Below are 21,345 nucleotides of genomic sequence, written 5' to 3'. Positions count from 1 at the left end.
AATAATAAAAAGTTTGATAACCCTTTGGAAAATTAGACACATATTTACATGCTCCTAAGCATTCATTTAGCTGGCAGCCTGGATAGTGCCAGTGCAAGCCTTAATATTGCTAAAATATGCAACTATTAAGATAGTTAAATACATTAAAATAAATAGTATTTCTAATATTTTAAAATGGACTGAGATTTTATTTCTGGAATTGCATTTCATTTTACCATAGATTCTTATTTAGTGAATACGCAACTTTCCTTTTCCCTTTTGACCTTAGCTTGCATGAATGTGTTATGATACTGAGAAGTCTAAAAAAATTGACCAGAGCAACGCTAACACAAATTGTTTTCGGAGTTATCTAGTGCATAAGAGACAAAGAGTTGTCACACTGAAACTCCTTTGAATAAAAGACCGTTAGTAATGTAACTTCTCACAGCTTCTTATGAAATATCACCACCACACAACTTCTGTCACTACTGTGGGCCCAGTCCCTGCTCAGGCTTAGCCCAAATTCCCTTTCACTTCAATGACAGTTTGCAGTATTTGTAAACAATATATTGTAAATTGCATTATCAGGGTCCTATACTGCAAGTCTTCCACACAGGGAAATGCTATTGTTATTAATGGAGGGTTCCTCATGTAGAGGATTTACAGGATCAGGCTAATGGGACTGGCTATCCAGTTTTCTCTCTTCTATTTGTAAACTGAGTGAATTCGTTGTATGAATATGGATAGTTTGTTTTCCATGAAGTGCCTGATCCTGTATTAACAGCACACACAAAACCAATATAGGCAAGGAGAATTTAAGGTATGAGGGGAATTTAGGCTCAGACCCTAAGTGAAAAGGAAACAAAGGTGACATGGCACCCAGGAAGTGGATTGCATTGTCCTATAAGTCCCTCCTTTTCATGACCACAAATCACACTAACATCATTTTTAAACCTGAAAAAAATTTAAAAGTTGTTGCTGAGTGCATGCAAATACTGTTCAATGTAATTTGGGTCTGCTCTTCTGCATCTTTTAAGATGACTTTCTATATAAGATTTCTGATCTTATTTAATTTCCTCCTTATTTGATGGCATTTACTCTGTTGTGTAGGATTGGGAGATGAATTTTCATATGTGTCCTACTTCGTTGTGGCAGGGTTTTTGTTTGTTTTCTTAAATACAGCCACTTAATATATTCAATTTTTTCCTATGTACAACACATTTCATTCACATCATAGCAATTAATATCTGCTGTTCTTTGTAAAGACAAAATATTTTTAGAGCCATTGTTGCATGATTCACTATCAGAAATGTATATTAAATATATTAAATGTTTATTTTGTAAAAGGGTTTTAAAATGCACAAAAGCATGCATTTCATATTGCTTTTGCAATCAACAGATCCAAACATACAATATGGACTAAATAAATCTATAAGTTTATTTCTTTAAGACATAAAGCACCATAACCTAAACAGACACCTTCATATCTGGACTTTTTTGGGGTGCAAATCTTACTGCATGGTCTTTCTGTTATTATTTAAACTCCATGTAACTTTAATAATTATAATTGAAGACTTTTTTCCTGTATTGTGATTGTTTATAAAACCAGTTTAAAAACATTAACTTTCTGAGAGGCATTGCAAGACCATAAATAATGCAACCTGCTAGGCTACAGATAAACTTACTTTTCAAGAAAAGGCATTATTCAGTGTGGATGAATCATTCAAAATGATCATGCAAATAAACAAGACAGTTTGAACTGAAATTACAAGCAACAAAATAAAATGTTTCCACACCCAATGTTGCTTAAAAATGTTGCACGCCTTTAAAAAAATAAAATTAACTTTAATTTATCCTGCAATAAATAATACTACACACACCTTGTGCTACCAACCTGGCTAAGAAAAATAAGAGGCTATCTCAGTGTTCTTGTTTATTGCATCTTCCTCTAAAACGGTGTCAGGAAGGCTCATCAGTTATGGTAAATTTGGGCTTCAACCTGAAAGACCTCTTCCTACTGGTGCTTTTAGGTGACAATGGGATGGAGTCTATGATGCTCCTGTCTTCCTCCAGCTGCCTGGCAGTGCAAGAAGGGGTGGGCACTTTCACCGTTTTACCAAACTTAGAGTAGTCCACTGAGTACCTACCATCTTCCTCGGCCACGATGGGCACAAACCTTTGGCCCCAGAGGATTTCGTCAGCCAGGTAGGAGGTCCTGGCTTGGGTGGTGATACCAGTGGTCTCCACCACCCCTTCCAAGATGACAATGACTTCTAGGTCCTCGTGGTGGTTGAGGTGTAGGGGGGAGATGTCGTAGAGGGGGCTGTTCTTGTCTATCACATGGTAAATGAGGAGCGGGGAGACCAGGAAGATGTTGCTGCCCCCCACTGGGTTCTCCATCTGGATGTCTATCTGGTTGAGGGGCACCACCTCGCCCTCCAGGCTGGTGGTCTTCTTCACCACCTGCATGCGGATGGTGGCGCTGATGATCATGCTCTTGCGCAGGTCGCCCACCCGCAGCATGAAGCAGAGCCTGCCCTCCCGCAGGGCGATCACCGCGTGCTTGCTGAAGATGAGGGTCTCGGCCCGGCGGTGCGCCTGAGCCGTCTTCATGAAGATGCAGCCCAGCATGATGGCGTTGATCACCAGCCCCACGATGTTCTGCACGATCAGCACCAGGATGGCAGTCGGGCACTCCTCAGTCACCATGCGGCCCCCAAAGCCGATGGTCACCTGCACCTCGATGGAGAAGAGGAAGGCGGAGGTGAAGGAGTGGATGCTGGTCACGCAAGGCACAAATCCCCTGGCCTCCTCCCCAGCCCTCTGGCTACCCCCTGCCTGCAGCTGGGTGCTGTGGTCCAGGTCCCCGTGGGCGAAGGCGATCAGCCACCAGGTCATGCCGAAGAGCAGCCAGCTGCACAGGAAGGTCATGGTGAAGATGATCAGCGTGTGCGGCCACTTGAGGTCCACCAGGGTGGTGAAGACGTCCTGCAGGAAGCGGCCCTGCTCCCGGATGTTCTTGTGGGCCACGTTGCAGGTGCCGTTCTTCCCCACGAACCTGGCCCGCCGCTCCCGGGCGCGGTAGCGGGCGTGCTCCGGGACATCCTCGGCGAGGCGGGTCAGCACATACTCCTCGGGGATGATCCCTTTCCTGGACAGCATGGCTCCCCCGAGGCGCTCAGCAATGCCCCATGCCGGCTCCCGCGAGCAGCCAGGCACACGCGGATCCTCCCCACCCTCCTGCTCGCCCTTCCCCGGCTCTGCTCCCAGGCCAGGCTGGCTTCTTCCTCCGTCCCCGCGGCCCGGTCCTGAGTAAGCCCCAGCTGCTCACGCCAATCACAGCCCCGGGAGCGGCGCGGGAGGGTGGGGATAGGAAACGGGGAGGCAAAGGGGTAGTATCTGGTGCACGGCTCCGGATTGCAGCAGCCAGGGCTTCGGACATGCAGAGCCTCCGTCCGGGCCTGTCCCCAAAGGCGGGGACCTCCCCCCGCCACCCGGGAAGGGGACGATGCACCTAGAGGTGCGCTCAGCCCCCGTGCGCTTGGCACGACTGCAGCGCTCTCTGCGCCGCCCAGTGCAAGGCGGGGAGCACCAGGGGGCGCCTCGGCGCCAGAGATTCCCGGCTCAGGTGGATGGAGCGGGGGCGGGGGGGCACCGAGAGAGCCGGTGTCACGAGACGGGGCGTGCAGGGGACACACAAATCCTCTCTCCTTCAGCCGGGGGGAAAGAAACGCGCAAAGGGCCTCACCGTGCAGGTCCCTGTGGGCCTGCGAGCGTCGGCTCATTTCCCTGCAGAGATCTCACTGCACCAGCTCCTTCTGTGTCCTTACTCAGGGACAGAAACTGACCTGCAGTAATCGCCAGCCTGTTCGAAGCAGAAGGGAAATCTGCCTCCCGCCCCCAGCCAAATGTAAATAAAGCTAGCAGAGTAAATAGTGTGAGGGAAAGAGGATGGTGTGACCACCAGGGAATAGCGGGGGCTTTAATGCCCTGAAATGCAGCTTTCCTTGCCCTGTGAACAGGCTTCTGGTATAGCCAGCGGTTCTGGGTTTGAGCTTAATGGTCTTCTAACAAACAAAAAATTCCCATCGTTATGCATTGCTGCGCACTGCAATTAAAAAGGAGTGGTTTGGCTCTGTTTATATTTACATTCTGCTGCTGTACTGAAAGCTAGCTCTGTTCTGTGCAAGGGTTGTTTCCTTTTAGCAGTGGAACATGGCAAGATTATAAATAAAATGTTTTTTAAAAGGGAGGTTTGGCAAGTTTGTCCAGGGGGAGGTTTCTAGTCAAATTGTTGCACTTCCTAAGCAGGTTCAGATCAGGGACAGAACAGATGGGGACAATGCAGACCTAGACAAAGGTCACTTGGCAAATTCATTTATAACCTAAATATTAAGATCATTTTTAGCACCATGATTCTCTGAATCCCAAACAAGTATATTGGGGAAGCAATCTTGTTTTTTCCTATCAATTTCAAACATTGTATCTTGTACAATTAAAAAAAAAGTTGACAATTTGATTAAGTTATATGATATTGCTTTAGCTGATTGGGGCATAAAACTGCAGAAATTGTCAACTTCTGGTTGCTGATCCATGTGATAAATAAATACATACATCTCTTAGCTATTTCTGTGGCACATAGCCTGCTGGTATGTAGGCTCCATAAATATTTACATTAAATTTTATTAATTATCTTGTTTCTTTAGTGGTGGTTTATAGATTCTAGGACTGGAAGGGACCTCAAGAGGTCATCGAATTGAGAGTATTTTGAGGATAGCTTTACCTCTGGTGTCTATTTTTTAATATGATTAAGTTTTGTGTTGGTCTAACTTGTGCCGAGGAAATGACATATAAAATGGCTCTTTTTAAATAAATCTTTATTAAAAGGAAATTTAGAGGAGGTTGCGCATTGCAATTTTTATTTAAATAGTAGGAAAGGCTGCATTTAAGAATCAGATAGTTCAGCTGGATAATGAAGGATGGAAGCTTTGTTTACAGAGGCCCTGATCCAGCAAAGCACTTAAGCCCAGGCTTAAATACAGGCATGTAAATACATTTAAGCCTGGGCTTAAATGAATCAGTGCCTAACCAAACCAGCACTAATTGAAGTTTCTAGAATTATTTATCATTTATCCCTAAACTTTTTAAAGAAAGTTTACTGAATGGATAGCTAATAAAGCAGAAGAAGAGGTTTTCTAAAGCCAAGAGCCAGTGTTCCAGTATGAGGGGTGGAGAAGATGTGAACCATAGCAGGAAGGCACATGAACGCAGGTAAGGGGTTGTTGGATGGACCCTGCAAATGCAGTAGAAGAGAAAGGAAGGAGGGAAGGCTTAATCCTACCCCATGTGTATTTTAAAACAACAACATGACATCAAGAAATGTTAAAATTGCAGGAGGAGGTAACAAAAAGAAGTAACCAGAGCTTATGTCTGTGTGCACATACATGTACTCACACACCATGTGCAACCAAAGAGAATGTGCATTATTTAACTACAGAATCTGGAATGATTTTTCCAGAGTGTATAGTTAGCAATAATTTTTAAAGGGAACTGTTAGTGGGTTTATGCTCAAAACTGATTGAATAAAGACAATAAGTAAGTATACTGTTTTATATTTGTGCCTAGACAGTAAAATGATTGAATTGCTTGAGTTTGCCAGCATGTACTGCCTGGGGTGTCTTTCTTTTGTGTTAACGTTAAGAAAGAATATACACAAAAACAAATTCACACACATAATATGAATAGTTTTGCTCAAACAGGATTATTTTCTACATTTTTCTGATTTAAAAAAAGATCATCTAAATGGGGAAACTAACTTAAAGGATCAGATGCTAAAGGCCCAGTTCTCCACCTCATTGCGTCTTGTGCAGCAGTTACTTACACCTGTGTAACGTAAGTGCAAAGTGTGTGTAAAATGCTTCTATACTTACTTGGTAGTGTTTTATACTCACTTTACAAAGCTATACATTCCCAAATAATAATAATACTAAGGTGCTGGGGCACTAGACAATCAGGCCCTTGTTGAAATCAATTGATCAATCAATCACAAAATCATTTTCTTATTCTTTCCATTGTCCTCCAGAGGGCAGTAATTACATTCACTTGAAGTGAAACTGAAAAGAAAGAAAAAAAAAAAGCCTGACACCCTTGTTAAATAATCCTATCAAAAGGAAGCTAGCTCACTAGTGCACTAATTTCAATGCTTGGGGCAATAAACCAGCAGTGGAACTTTGAAATAGGGTAACATGAGCCAGAGCCAGAGTCAGATTTAGGGGCAGGCAACTGCCTGGGGTGCTGTGCTCAGGGTGAAATGGGCTACAAATGCAATAAAAATAAGGCATTCAGAAGTTTAACAAAAGGAGGAGGGTTGGGGTGCCAAAGACAGTCCTCGCCATTTGGTCTAGGGCCAGCCCTGACATGAGCTGCACTATCAGGGATGAGCTGGCTTTCTACTTTCGTTTCAGGAATTCTCAGTATTGCAGATTTGGCAGAGGGTTTCAGTGTCCCTCACCTCTGGTGGCTGTCACTTACCCACTTACGCTATTCTCCACCACCACCAGCACTGGTTGTCTGTGCACATAACTTCAGTCTGGGACAGTAAAACCAGTGGCTTTTTGATGAAGAATTTAAATAGCAGAATAAAGAGGAGCCCTGTCTTTATGGATCAAGTAACAGATATTTAAAAGAAAAAAAAGGTGGCAGTTCTTTATGAGCCAGCCTGGTTTTGTTTTAAGTGGTGTAGGACAAATAAGGGATTACTAAGCTCAGAGGAACTACCCCTCAGCCTGAGGGTTGATGCATTGAATAAAGATGGGATAACAGACCTTTTGCTCCTACAAAATGGATTTCATATTCTTATACATTTTTCTTGTTGTTTTGTCTTGCTGAATCATTTTGTATGGGAATTGTGGTTTTATTATGATGGACCCATAACTATAAAATAACATTAAAATGGCACTGTGATATTACTGTTTACTTTGCACTTATATTAGACCTTTAGTCCAAGGACCACAAAGTGCTTCAAAATATGAATTGAGCCTTTCAGCCCCCCATGAGGTCAAAGTATTATCAGTGTAGTTTTACAGATGGGTAAACTGATGCAGAGAGAGCGAGAGTGTGCGTTAAAAAGTAAGTCATTAGCAGAACTGGGGATTCTAAGTGACTGATAGTCACATTATCCTGAGCCAGAATTTCACCCTAGGAGTCCTTGCCAAAACTAAACACTCCACTGCATACACAATTCTTTGCCCGGTGAGAGAATGAGAGAAAGAACAAACCACACATGTCAGATGTCAGTCACACCACTTAATTCATTACTGTAGGGTGCTCAGGTACTACCATGATGAGAACAGAATGAGAACTGATGTAGAATATACTAGAAAAACAGAGTGATGGGAGCTGGGATTTTAGTTCATGCCCCTCTCTAATCAATATAGTGTTAATGATAGCAAACGGGGAACATCAGCAAAGCACATGATCTCCCAGAAGATACATACACCCAATACATCTCTTGAATGTACTTAGAAGGGGTCAAGAGAAAAGGAATTCTATTCTCTAGCTGTCCTGGGCTCACTCCATCTATTTGTGTGAGTAAAGAGATGGTTTCAAGGTCTTTCAGATCTCATCTTGCTAATAACACGAGAGATGAGGCTGAATCTCAAAATTCAGATCTAGATTTCAAACATCCAGTAGTTTGGGCCCATGGTTTTGCTTTGACCCATTATGGGAACAGGGGTGGCAGATGGGCTAGGAGGGCAGCTCTGAAGTTTGGATCAAAATCCTGGGCAGATTCTGAACTTCCAGTGTTTGGGAGGGGTCTTTGTATCGAAGATTTTGGCCACATTTCTAGATAGTACAGCTCAATACAGGCTGAAATTAGATAGCTTAAGTGAGAATAAGGGACATGCGTTGTGACTAAGGATGCTAACTGGATGCAATGTAGTAAAGAAGAGGCCAAGGGGACATGATCAGCATCAACAAGTAACAGTATATTGTATGAAGAAAGAAAGGAAATTATTAACAGCCTTAGAGAGTGGTAGGCTAAGGAAATCAATGCTTTAGAAAAAAAAACCTTTGATGCACCTCTTACCTGCTGCTGTCTAAGCTAGTACTTTGTGGTATACAAAATAGGGATAAATTTAGCATCATCTATGACACAACAAAGGCCCAGTTACAAGAGTGAATTACTGTACAAAGTATCATTGTGGGGGTGTATTGGATAACTGGATCCTGAGAAAAATGCAGATATAACAACTCCCCCCATGAATTATAGATCTCAAGCGTCCCTCCACACCCAAACTGTGAGACACCAGCAGTTTTATTGCTTTCAACCACTTTTACTGTACTGTTGCATATTTTTTCATATTTTCTGCTGAGCACCTATCCCACCCTGATCTTTGTGATAGTAGAGAAGGAGCAGAGTTGAAATTGCGTTGTTTCAATGTATATTACAGATAGGAAAATATTTTCACCCGGGCTCCAGGCATGAACACCAGACACCCTAAGGCTGTAATGTATCTCTTTCTCTCCCCAATCCACTTTAGTCTCCAGAACTATTACTTAATAGGGGGTTGGAATTGCACCTTTTGAGACTAAGTGGTTATTGCTGTAAATATGGAGAGAGAGCAATTTCCTTAGAGTTGCATCTGCTATTCTCAGGGAAAAAAATGCAGTAATGAAATATTATCAGCAGAGGTTTCATTGTTAGGAATAAAACAAACCCTGTGTCAGTTGTTCATATTTGCTGTACATTGTGCCACATTTCAGCCATGCATTCATCTCAAAATCACCCAATTCACTGGTCCTTAGTACCAAAAAAATCCAGCAAACAAAAAGGAAAGACACATGGATAATTCATTAACAGTTAACAGAGACCGACTCAGGTTATTTCAAGAATGGAAAAACTCAGTCTTTTATTATGAAATAATCAATATTTTATTTACAGGTAATTTACATAATTAGAAAATGAATAATACAATTGCACTTTGAAAGGCTTCACTTTATCCTATTATTTATCGGCTTGTACAAAAGAAGCAAACACACTATCTTCTTGCTCCAACAGAACCTCAGGCTTATCATACTCCAAAATAACCCCTCTCTTCATTACAATGACTAAATCTGCATTCAGAATAGTGTGTACCCTGTGCTGAAAAGTAAACAAATGAAATACAAGTTCAGTGTATTGAATATAACTGTGCAAGATAAGTCAGAAATCAGAAATTCTAGAAATCAGTATTCCTATCAAAGTTCAAGCTTGATGGAGATGACTTAATTCCATTTAGTGAAATCTCATTACTATGCCAATTATGTAGATATATATTTAGGACCCAATCCTGAAACTGACTCAATGGGCGTGGATCCCTGTAACCGTGCATAGTCAATGAAGCTCTGTGCAAGCCTGGGAATCTGCACGCGTGGCGTCACCTGCAAGGTCAGGGCTACAGATGCACTTTTACAGTATTTTGATATTGCTAAATACGGATTAGACAAATATGGCCCTTTTCCTACAATTTATCACTTCATCTTTATTAAGATGACTGTGTTTCTAAAGCAAATGCAGCTGCCGAGATGACATTTACAACTGGGGTAGTAATAAACGGGTTTATTTAAAAATATTTGTGTATGAATTGTGTATTTTAAAACCTGATATAGAACCCAGAGGCTAATAAAAATGTGCGCGCACTGGGAACTTTAAAAAAAGACGAAAACACAACCAAAAAACCCTCCCTCCACACATCCCCAAACAAATAAAACAAGGAAAATGCAAAAAACTCAGTGCAACACTACCTAAAAATTTTAATGAAGAGAAGTCATGAAATTCTAAATTAGGATTCCTGCAGCAACTGTATATTAAACACATTCAATGTGTATAAAATAACACTGTGTACACTAATACGTTATATTACATACATGCAAAAAGGCCAAGTTATGATTTCTACAGTAACTCTAACTATGAATTTCCTGACTTTTGTTTGCATAAAATGTCAATCATAATATAGCTTTAACATTTTTAAAATATACAATACCCTCTTATTTCATTGCCCAAAGACCCATTTGAAAGATATTTATCAATAATGACATGACTGTCAAGTACATTTCTTTGGTTCAGTTCAAATCTTCTCTTTATTAACTAATTCTAGTTATTACTGTTTGAGATCATTATCTAATCATTTTAAAATACATTGGCTAATAAATCTGATAATATTTAACAATAAAACAAAATAATATTTTTGAAAGCTGCTAAAATGCTTATTTAACTTATCCAACAACAAAGTATTATCCAACAGCAAAGCTATATTGTCATTTTTGTTCTTCTTAAATTTAAGTATCATGGCTTAATAAGGGCCAGATCTTACTCCCAGATAGGCATGTACAATTTCCATTGAAGATAGTGGAGTTAAACCACAGCTGAATTTGGCCTAAAATGAATAAGTCACAGAAAATACACAATATCTTTATATGTGGGCCCTTGAAGTCAATGGTAATTACTACTGTGAAACACATTTCAGGATTATGTGTTAAATATTTAAAATACAAATATGTGAACTACTTTCTAAATGGTTTAAATGGAAAATTAAATAAGTGCCATATTAGAAAGCAATAGACTAGAGAATCAGAGAAATTAATAAGGTACATGATGCATTGTTTTACATTTCAGGTACTTGTTTGCATTTGAAGAAGTCACGTAGAGTGTACTTACTGCTATGGTTACCACAGTACGGTCAGCAAACGCAGTCATTACAACTTTCTGAAGAATGTTCTCCTACATAAAGGAAAAACAATTATTATTTTTAAAATAGATTCTAAAGTGATGGGCATAAAAATAAAAACAAGTGTCAAACAATTAATACTATTTTTTTAATAACTGTAAAAATATGAGAAATTAATAGCATGCTAAATTAGGGTATTCTAGAATGATCATCCAGAATGGGCCGAATTCTGTGAGCAACCCCAACTTACTGAATATTGATACTACTACTTAGTTAGCTCTTACATAGCACTTTTCCTTTGCTGACCTCAAGGCACTTTACAAAGAAGGGACGTATCACTGTGTCTGTTTTAAAGTTGAGAACTATGTTTTAAATCATGTTGTTGCAAAGGAATATTCACTTTGCTGGCAATCCCGCTCCATTCTGGTACCCGTGCTGTGCATTCTTTTTGTCCCGCTGAAAGCAATGGGACGTTACGACATACTCAATACAGTTGACAGCACTGGAGGTGTGTTTTGCTAGATGTACCTGGCTGATACAACAGCAGAGGAGGTCTTTAAGACAGTCTTAAAATACTTAGCTGTCCTCACAGAGTATTCACCAGTTGCTGTTTATGAATGTATTGGTGCGTGCCAAGCTCAGCAAGGCAACATCATTAGAATAGTTATCGTCATATCATCTGTTCCACAGGTTCACATGCCCCAATGAATGGACTGCTTGCTTAATACATCAACATTCAAAATGTGTTTTAACTGGTCTGTGGGTAACTGCTAACTTGGCCCTCAGCACCACAGTCTCAAGGCTCTACACAGCAGTAACTTACACCAACCGGTACTAAAGATTTTTATTTACTCTAATAAACCACTACAATAATTTTCTGCACTTATGTAGTGCCTTCCTTCTGAGGATCTCAACATACCTTATGACAGTCTTTGATAACAGAGTTTAACGTAACTGGGAACAAATCAACTTAGAATATTCTATTATATTTGGCTAAGACCAGCCAGGGCAGTATTAGTGTGCAGTTTATCCTCTACTAGGGACTCTAGCTTGCACTTGCAGGAGGACAGATGCAATGATCTAACAGGTCTTTTTTATTTCTTATTTATTTACTTGACCTTACTTTCAGCCCCCTGCAGGGTGAAAACTTCTTCATCACTTGTCTTCTCCATCATGCTGAAGCATTCACCAAGAAACTTGCTATGCCTGGCTAGTACAAGTTGGAGGAGGCATAACATTACCAGCCAAGTTTGTCCTCAACTGACCACCATAGCTAAGCCTCTGAAGACTTATTTACTTTAGGAAACTGAACTGTCAATACAAAAACATTTGCACCAATGCTTCAATTTAGTATATCGTGAGGGACTATCAACCCCAAGTAAGATAGATTTGTCAGACTAGTTAACAGTGACTCTCATATATTGTTAATGTCTATGATGGAGCCAGCTTGTAAACACACTTGCAAGGAAACTTGTGTTCACACAATATTAAGTAGAAATATTTTACATAAGTTTCATCTCTGGTTACTAACAATAGTGTGGCTACTCTCTCTGAAAAATCATGTGCCATATAAAAAAAACTTGAAACTCTGAACTCACTGTTGCCATGTCAATAGATGCTGTGGCTTCATCCATGATGAAGATACTTGTCTTCCGCACAAATGCCCGTGCTAAGCAGAACAGCTGTCTTTGCCCCTGGCTAAAATTTTCTCCACCTTCTGTGACTATGGCATCTGGACAACAAAAATAATATTTAGGCTGTTGCGGGGGAGGGGAGCACAGAGAGCATGTTGACAAAGTAAGATCTCATACTTACGTTAAGAATTTTTAAGATAATTTATAGGTCTAAAGTTGCTGGTGCCCAGTTCTGCCACCTTTACTCAGATTGAGTAGTGACACTGGTTTCAGCAGCATTACTCATAAAGTAAGTTACTATTCATCACGAGGATGGCAGAACAGGACATAGTTATTTTCAAAATTGATGCATCTTATGTACAGAAATGAAAACCCAAAGTCCATCACACATATAGTTAAATGTAGTTCTTCATATAAATAAAAATGGGCATACTGTTCTGACATGTTGTCTGAAGGAACAGCATAAAAATAACTATGCCAAGTAAATAAGAAACTGAAATACTATAGGGAACCCTCCCCTCCAACATATTTTGATGTAAATCAAATGCAAAGGGGAGAAATTAATATATGAAATGTGTCTTTCTGTTTTATAAACCTGCCACAATGCCTGTGTGTAGATTAAAGCACTCTAACCTAATCTGTTGATATGTCTCTTGCAAACCAGACAACTAATCCCTGGAAGATCTCCCTTCTCCTACAAATTTGGTTGAGTGTCTCATTTTATCTAGCTTACCCCGATGGCGAATAACTTCTGTGTATATACATTAAATTGAGGAAAAGGAAACACTGTATTAAAAATGTGACTGACTTCAAAGGAACTTGTCAGAACAACTAGTTGTTATAAGCTATTTTAAACGGAGTTGTGTCTTTATAATGCTGCCTTCTTGAAGGAAAACAACTTTACGTGAGACAGCATCGACTGCTTGTGGGCCAAACCCTGCAGTCCCTACACAGGCAAAATCCTACTGGAATCAAAAAGAGCTTTGTCTGAATAAGGTCAGCAGGACCAGACTCCTTGTGCACAAAAAGAAAGGTACAGCAGGTGTCATGCAGCATAAAGAGTGACAATAAAAGACAGGTGATATGCATTTTCCAAGAGAAGATTGATTTGAAATCACAAATGTATCCCTTGTAATATTACACATTTGAGTACTACTAGTTACCTGGGATGTCCTCAATAGAGATTAAAGTCATTGGGATTTTGAACTGTTTGGAACTATGCTCCATGACTGCACAGTCAGCTGTTGAATATGATTAAGAACGCGCTAGGCATACAATGGGTGATTAGGCTACCTAAAATTCATGTTCAGGATTTAAAAAAAAAAATGGATAGGGCTAGTAGTGATAAATGCATAAGAAGGGCAAAGTTTTGCTCTCACTAACTTCAGTGAGGTAGAACAGGCGTAACCAAGAGCAGGATTTAGCTCATGATGTTACCGTTATTGTTGTTTGTTGCGCTTGGACAGTGTGTGCTCAGCCTTGTGCAGAGCACAGAGCATGAGATAGTCCCTGTCCCAAGGAGCTTACAATGCTGTGTTTTGTAATGTATTGTACATTTCATACTTGATTTTATTTTATTAAAAACAGCTGTCTGGATCAGTCTGTAGAGTACATTTCATTCAGTACACAATACCTGTTTCATTTGCCTATTCTAAGATTCATTTTATGTGTCTGAGTACTGCACTCAAGTACTTAAATGCATTTGCAATAGTGAAAGTAGCTTAGAAGAAATGCTGGAATTCTAAAGGAGACCTAATCACCCTACAGAAATCCAAGGGCATTGCTCTTTCAAGGGAAAAAATAATCTGGGGAAATGCCGCCTTCTGGTGCATATTAGAACACAGTGCAGCACTCACAAACAATTCCATGAATACCAACATGATTTTAACATGTTTATGTGACAGACTGTATCTCTCTCTCTAGTATATCTATTCACAGTACCACTCCAACCATGCAGTATTCTTTGAATCTATTACATAGGTGGGTTGCTAGACTTATTTCATTTCCTGAAACAGGGTCTTTCTTTGATTTTGTGTGTGTATTGGGGCATTATATCCCACTGCCAGCTTATATGTCCATCTTTTTTTTCCACCCCACAAGACAATCATTTTCTCTAATTTGTTTTATATTTCCATTTGCAACCTCCTTAATATCTCAGTTACCTTTATATCTGTTTGCATACTCTTGACTTATTAGTCACAGTGAGTGGAGTACCACGACATTTTTAGTAAGGCATACAATTCTACACTTGCATGCAAGGTGTGACCTTGCACGCAGCACGCTGTGTGGAGTATGCCATTTTGTTCTAGAAAACTGTGTACTTCGTGTGCGTTTGGGGGCCGGAAGGAATTGTCCCACAGACACAGCTGGTCAGGGTTTCGTATTCTTGTAGAATGTATTTCTGGGGCATGCAATGCATGCGTTGCATACATAGACGGTATACCACTGGCCACAGGACTAGAGACCAAGAGCGAAAATCTTTGGACTTACTGAAGTCAATGGGAGTTTTGTCATTGACCTCAATAGGGGTTTAATTGACATCCCAGCGGCAGTCATTTATATCTTTACCCAGGCTAGGGGTAAAACAGGAGAGGGAGTTGGATGGGTCCCAGCCCATCTATCTGACTTCATACAGCGCCCCACAAAAACCTGGGCCAGCCTGCCTGATTCTAAGTGGCTTCAGTAACAGCCATTTTGCTGTAAGTTACTAACTAAATGTTAAATAGAAATGAATTTAATACTGGAAGCATTTTCCCAAAGCAAAGAGAAGCATTACCTAGACCCCCTGGTAGTGCTTTCACCACATGTTTGAGTTGTGCTATTTCCAAGGCTTCCCACAGCATGCTGTCTGTGCATTTCTTTTCTGGATCCAAATTAAACCTATGATTCAATACAGTTAAAAGTTAACTATCAACATCAAATTCACTCATACATCTTTATATTTGTGTGGTTAAAAACAAACACACACATAATTATATAGATGGATTAAACACTTTGGGCCTGATTCTGATCTCACATCAGTCCAAGTCAGGAATAGCTCCATGGAAGTCAGTGGATTTGCTCTGAATTTACACCAGTGAAACTGAGATCAGAATCTGATCCTTTGAATCCAACATGGCCCCTTTTTAGTTTTTACAATACCAGTTTGTGGTACACAGAATGATCAGCATGATGCTGAACTATGACACACAAAAGGGCATCACCACAGCAGAACAGTAGCTATAAATTACTCAACAGTTGTTATCAACCACTCTGAGTGCATCCTTAGCCTATTATCACCCAAAATAGGCAGCGACAAGTGCTTATCTCCTTCATGTCATATCATGTTGCTTAAAATATAACATGATATTCAGGAATAAAAGACTTGCAGCAGCAAATGTGATCTTTGGTTCACTTTTTACTCCTAGTGTTCATGTGGTGAATGTCCAGTGTTGGCCTAAATAAAATATTGAATAAGTAAACAAACAAAACAAATATATACTGCCATTTTATCTTCTGATATAAATAATTCATGCCCTCTTCAAGCGAGTACAGGAAATAATCTGCCTCAGGAGAAGTCTCATGGAATCAATAGGCAAACTTCAGCAGTTTATAAGTCATTATAAATGAAACTCCACTCTAACTACTTTAATGCCCAAATTAGCGTACATAGACAATATAACTCTTTATTAAGGGTCAGATTGTCCCTTTTTGTGGAAAACGTCATAGGAGGGGATGGCATTTGTTGGAAACTCTGTGAAATTCTCTTCTCTGAGTTTCCATTTCACCTTCCCCACATAGGAAAGAGGTTTTGAACTCATGGAGGAGGGAATGGGGCAAGGTCCTGCAAACCTAACAGAACACTAAGCTCCAAGCCAACAGAACCTGAACCACCTTTGCACTGCTTCCCTGGTTCCCTTCCACTCTCCTTTGTTATGTACCATGGCGGTCCCCCCCACCACCTACATCTTCCCCACTTCACCTCTAAAGGGCTGGTTAATGCCAGTCTCACAATCTCCTGAGATGACTTCGGCTGGCTAACCCACTGGGTCCTGAGGGTAGCAGGTCACAGACAGTGACTAGTCCCAGGTCCCACCTTAAGGAGCATCCCTCCCAAACTGTGGAGCGTTGACCAGGTGCAGTTGTTCTAGAAGGGCTCCCTGTCTCCCAGGATGATGTGGGGAGGAGCACACAGAGAAGACAATGCTCCCCTCTTTTAATTAAAGGTAGTGGAGCATGAGGCCTCTTAACTGCATAGTTTGCTTCTGCTCTCTCTTCAAAAATCATAATCTGTGATAACACAAATCCTAGCTGTTTCTTGTTGTTTGTGCTTTATGCTTACCGGATTGTACCGCTGAACAAAATAGGATCTTGGAGAATGATTGACAGCCTGGATCTTAGCGTCTGTAAAGGGAGCTTTGCAATGTCTATGCCATCAATGATAATCCTCCCTATTCAAAAGAACATTGAGAGTCTGCTAGACTGTTCATCACATCATATAGCTAGCAACCAACAACACAACTTGATTTTAGTTTGCATTATATTACAGAGAAGCATGCAAGACTAACCCTTGGGGTACATATTACTTTATTCACCAGTGAAACGAGTTACTGCTAAGCAGAAAGTGCAATTCCCTTGAGACTACATCATGGAAGATGCCTGTTATATTTTATGAATATTATATGTCCCATGTGTTTGTTTGATGATTATTGTGTTGTTTGCTATATGATTACAAGGGGTTAATTCAAGCAAAGGTTAGGCACACAGGAAAGGGGACAATAGGTTCAGACAGCCCTATTTACCATACTTAATGGACAATGCAGGTGTCAATCACTTTGAAGTTTTACATCCAGCTATGCTGATGAGTTGAACAGTCTGGCTTGGCAAGGGTGGGGTGGGAAAACAGGCAGCAAACTGGAACAAAGAACTTTCAGAAAGGATAAAGAGATGTCCCTGCAGCACAGGGAATGAGAGTGCTGGGGAACAGACTGAAACCCTGTCCCCCAACCTCTAGGGTTTCAGTCTGCTCCCCAGCACTCTCTGGGATGTTTGGGTTAAGCTCCACGTACATAAGCTTTAGGTCAGGTAGGTATGTGTGTAAACCTTTTATTGTGTTAAGCTCCTTTTTCTCTTGTTGTGCTTTGTTCCTGTGATTAAACAATGCTTTGTTTTGAAAAGGCTGTAGTGGATCACTGTATACACCACTGGTCACCAGGGCCAGCTTTAGGAAGTGCGGGGCCCAATTCGAACATTTTCGGCGGGGCCCCGGCAGGGATGACTAACAAACAAACAAACAAAAAAACTGTAAAAAAACCCCTTTCATTTCTTCCATGTATTATTTACTTTCCATAACTCTATAAATAATAAAATGATATATTATGTACATTGCATCATATATGCTGTTGATCGGTTATTAATGAGCTCCGTTTCACATGTGTGGGTCCCCGCCACTCCCTGGGGGGGGTGCACATGTGTGGGTCCCAACTGCTCCCTGCCCCCCTCATTGAAGCAGGTGTGCAGGGTTACTGTCCTGGGAACTGCAGGGCACCAGTGGACATGGGGCTGGCTGGAGGCAGGGCAGGGGCTGACTGGAAGTAGCGTCTGGCTGCAGGCAGGGGTGTGTGGGGTGGGCTGGCTGGCTTCAGGCAGGGCCGCAGGGGTGTGTGGCAGGAGTTGGCAGGGCTGGTGACAGAAGAGTGCGGGACTGGCTGGCTTCAGGCAGGGGGGGTGCGGCAGGGGTTGGCTGGAGACAGGGCAGGGGGTGCGGGGCTGGCTGCAGGCAGGGCAGGGGGTGCAGGGCTGGTGCGGGCAGGGGGTGCAGCAGAGGCAGCTGGAGCCCCAGCCCTTTAAATATCCCCCGAGTCCCCCACTATCCCAGGGCTCTGGGGGCTATTTAAAGAGCCTGGGGCTCCCCTGCTTCTACCGCCCCGGCCCTTTAAATAGCCGAGGGAGCCCCGCAGCCCTACCCCAGGGCTCCAGCAGTGGGGCTCTGGTGGCAATTTAAAGGGCCTGGGCCCTTTAAATTGCCCCCTGGGGAAGCCGGGCCACCCCGGTATGGCGCACCGGCTCTTGCCGGTACGCTGTACCGGGGCTTGGGCACGGGGCCCTCTTAGGCGCGGGGCCCGATTCAGGGGAATTGGTTGAATTGGCCTAAAGCCGGCCCTGCTGGTCACGGCTCCCAGAAGGAAGACTTGCAGGTAGCTGGACCTAGTCAGACCTGCTGAACAATCACAGTTGTTACTCGAGTTATTGTAGCCTTGGGGCCACTCTGAAAGTGGGAGAATCGGGGGATTCCACTCCAGAACAGGCAAAAGCCTAGCACCTGAAGGGATGGACGCAGAGAGACCTGGAAGGGGTCAGAGCCACACAAATAATGATATACTTGATTTGCAGGATGTCTAATAACCCAGAATAAATGATCAGATACCGGAGAACATAGCTAAGTTGCATTTGTTGAGGAGGGCAAGCGCAGGTGAAACTTCTTCCCTTCAGATCTCTAAGGGTTCAGACTCTATATGCCATCCATGAGTTGTCCATGCCCCAAGCTACAGAGAGATCCAATTCTGTTCTGTTCTATTCAGGTTCTTATAGCCCCTCCATCACAACCATATCCAAGTGCCTTCCTGAAGTGCATTAAGTGATGTGACTAACCTCTATCATGAGTGGTTCTTTCTCCCCTCTCCTCCCCATGTGAAAATGTCAGGAAGAGTTTGTTTGTGAAGTTCTAGAGCAGGGCATAAAGGATGAGGAGACATGCAAGTCTACTTTTGGAAATAACTGTAAATTAAAGGCTCAATCCTGCTCTCTCTGAAGTCAATGGGAATTTTGCTATTGACTTCAAAAGGAGCAGGTTCAGGCCTTATAGGAAATCAATATTGACACAGAATATGGATTTTTTAAAAAATACACGTTTGAAGTCCTTTTTTATTTTTAATGGAAACACTTAAAAATAAGTGTTTCTAACGCCTGAGGCTGCTCATGGCGTTAGAAAACACTGATCACGTTGAATGAGATTTTATATCAACCTGGGTTATCAATAAGGCAGAAGCTGATGAAAGACAGATGATCCCTTACTTGGAATAAGCCCAGCAACAATGCCTAGCACAGTTTTACGGCCTTTGTAATTCATGGCTGCTAGTGTCAGATGAAGAAGGTTCAAAGTTGCTTCCTCAGGGAGCTGACTGGAGGGAACAGGTGTGAGCCTACCTTCAAAGGTGTCAACCATTCTGAAAAAAGCAAGAGAGAAGGAGGATTTCCCACTGCCTGTTCTGCCACAGATTCCAATCTACAACACAGAAACAAGATGAGTAGAACATTAAATGAATAGGAAGGAGAAATATCTGTACAGGGCATTTGCAACAAACATCTTGGGGTGAAATTCTGGCCCCGTCTGAAGTCGATGACAAAACTGAATTGTTTTCAGCAGGGGCCATATTTTCACCCTTTTGTCTTTTAAAAGAGAATTGGACATTCAGGGTTAGATTTTGGCTGGCCCTCCATGGGGATACTAGGGCACAGTGGGCCACAGGGAGACCTTCCGGAGCACAAGGAGGGTTGGCTAGTGCTGCCAGCAAAGTTTAATACCCCAGAGGGGGTGTGTCTGGGTGGGAGAGTCCACTGTATGATGGGAGGCAGACACACAAGATTAAGGAGGAGAAACAAGATTGAGGGGAAAGGGACAAGTGGGGAGAGATGACCAATGAAGGGACGGGGTAGGGAAGCCATTTGGGAATGATGGAGTGTATATCTCACATTACAAGTATCAGTGTCCCTTATTTTGAGGCCCTATGTCCCACAGCGGAGCACCAGAAGATTAAGAAGCACTGTACATCACTGTAACAGTACACATTTTTGAAGGCACCAGAGCAAAAGTGTAAAGAAACCGGTATAAGGGATCAGGACTGGAGTATATTATTTTGGAGGAGTTAAAACTTGGTGGAGGAAAAACTTTGGAAATCATTAATAAAAAATAGCTTAGTACATTCTCACCACTCTGTGGTTTCTATTACAAGCTGGTCTGACTGGGGAAAGAGTCATTTCTCAAATCATCTCCACTTTTTTACCTTTTGCCCTGGAGAAATGTGAGCACTGACGTGCTTTAGGACTGGCTTTAGGTTGCTGTCATACCGGACACTCAGGTTCTGTATTTGGATCTCACCTCTGGCAGGCCAGTTCTGAGGAATCTGCGAAGGAGCTGTATCCGGAGTATAAAAACCCACTTGTGATCAATTCATCAATTCATTAAAAGCTCTAATAAGTTATTTATGGAAATTCACTGTGAATCATTAAATATTTAACAAGTTCTTTTCTCAAGCGATACAATAGCACACTCACAAAGGAGCCCTTCATAATTTTCAGCTTCCGTTTTTAGCAGGCCATTGATTCTTTTCACTGCTCCCAGCTGGATCTCCATATCAGCCAGGTTACGAACCATCCAGTTCAGGTAATTAGACACCTGAAATAATATAAATAAATAAATGTCACGTTTTGCTAATATGAAATACTGGAAAAGAAACACCGTAACACCATTAGGCCACCAAGCACTTCCATTCCTCCAGGACAGCTTTTTAATTGTTTCTGTGTAGTTTATTTAGAATACAGTCTTAATAAGCTGAATGAAACATTTCGTGCACATTAACAGAGTGGCAAGACTGGCTGCAAGTTAAATATCCTAGTTATGGTGCTCTGGTATTATGGTGCTACATGCCAATATTCAAAAGAAAATAAAAGCTAAAAGAGAGAGAGAGAGAACTTTTCTTTTAAAAAAAAACCCCTGAATATCTAGAATGAGAGACTGCAGCATAATGATGAGTAAATTAGTGATCTAGTAATACTATTTTTCAATTAGAATGAATGATAACATTTTGATATATTTATTAATAACTACACTATATATTACTTATATGGGATTTAAAAACTTAGAAAAGAATATGCTTAACAAACATATCACCCACGTAATATGAATTGAAGTTAATGTACTATTTCAGTGTTTTTACAGCTTCCCAATATGGATGTGTATTCAGCACCTTCTGTCTTTCCCATCT

The 21,345-nt window shown here is 41.6% G+C and overlaps 2 protein-coding genes across 3 annotated transcripts in view; both read right to left on the bottom strand.

Moving 5' to 3' along the window:
• Positions 1-1,938: 1,938 nt before the first annotated feature.
• On the bottom strand, positions 1,939-3,141 carry KCNJ11 (potassium inwardly rectifying channel subfamily J member 11). Its single transcript, XM_065403188.1, has one exon. The coding sequence runs from the start codon at positions 3,139-3,141 to the stop codon at positions 1,939-1,941; it is 1,203 nt and encodes a 400-aa protein (XP_065259260.1).
• Positions 3,142-8,986: 5,845 nt separating this feature from the next.
• The window catches only part of ABCC8 (ATP binding cassette subfamily C member 8), a 144,600-nt gene continuing 132,241 nt past the window's right edge, over positions 8,987-21,345 (bottom strand). For both annotated transcript variants that reach the window (XM_065402566.1, XM_065402568.1), the window contains exons 32-39: positions 20,636-20,756; positions 20,365-20,495; positions 19,508-19,586; positions 16,644-16,752; positions 15,099-15,202; positions 12,287-12,420; positions 10,679-10,741; positions 8,987-9,124 (exon numbers count right to left, since the gene is read on the bottom strand). In XM_065402566.1, the coding sequence (XP_065258638.1) occupies positions 8,987-9,124; positions 10,679-10,741; positions 12,287-12,420; positions 15,099-15,202; positions 16,644-16,752; positions 19,508-19,586; positions 20,365-20,495; positions 20,636-20,756 (879 nt within the window). The remainder of the gene's footprint in view (positions 9,125-10,678; positions 10,742-12,286; positions 12,421-15,098; positions 15,203-16,643; positions 16,753-19,507; positions 19,587-20,364; positions 20,496-20,635; positions 20,757-21,345) is intronic.

Source organism: Emys orbicularis, chromosome 4 (genome assembly GCF_028017835.1).
Source record: "Emys orbicularis isolate rEmyOrb1 chromosome 4, rEmyOrb1.hap1, whole genome shotgun sequence".
In the NCBI taxonomy this organism is placed as follows: Eukaryota; Metazoa; Chordata; order Testudines; family Emydidae; genus Emys; species Emys orbicularis.
This window is presented reverse-complemented; position numbering and strand designations above follow the sequence as displayed.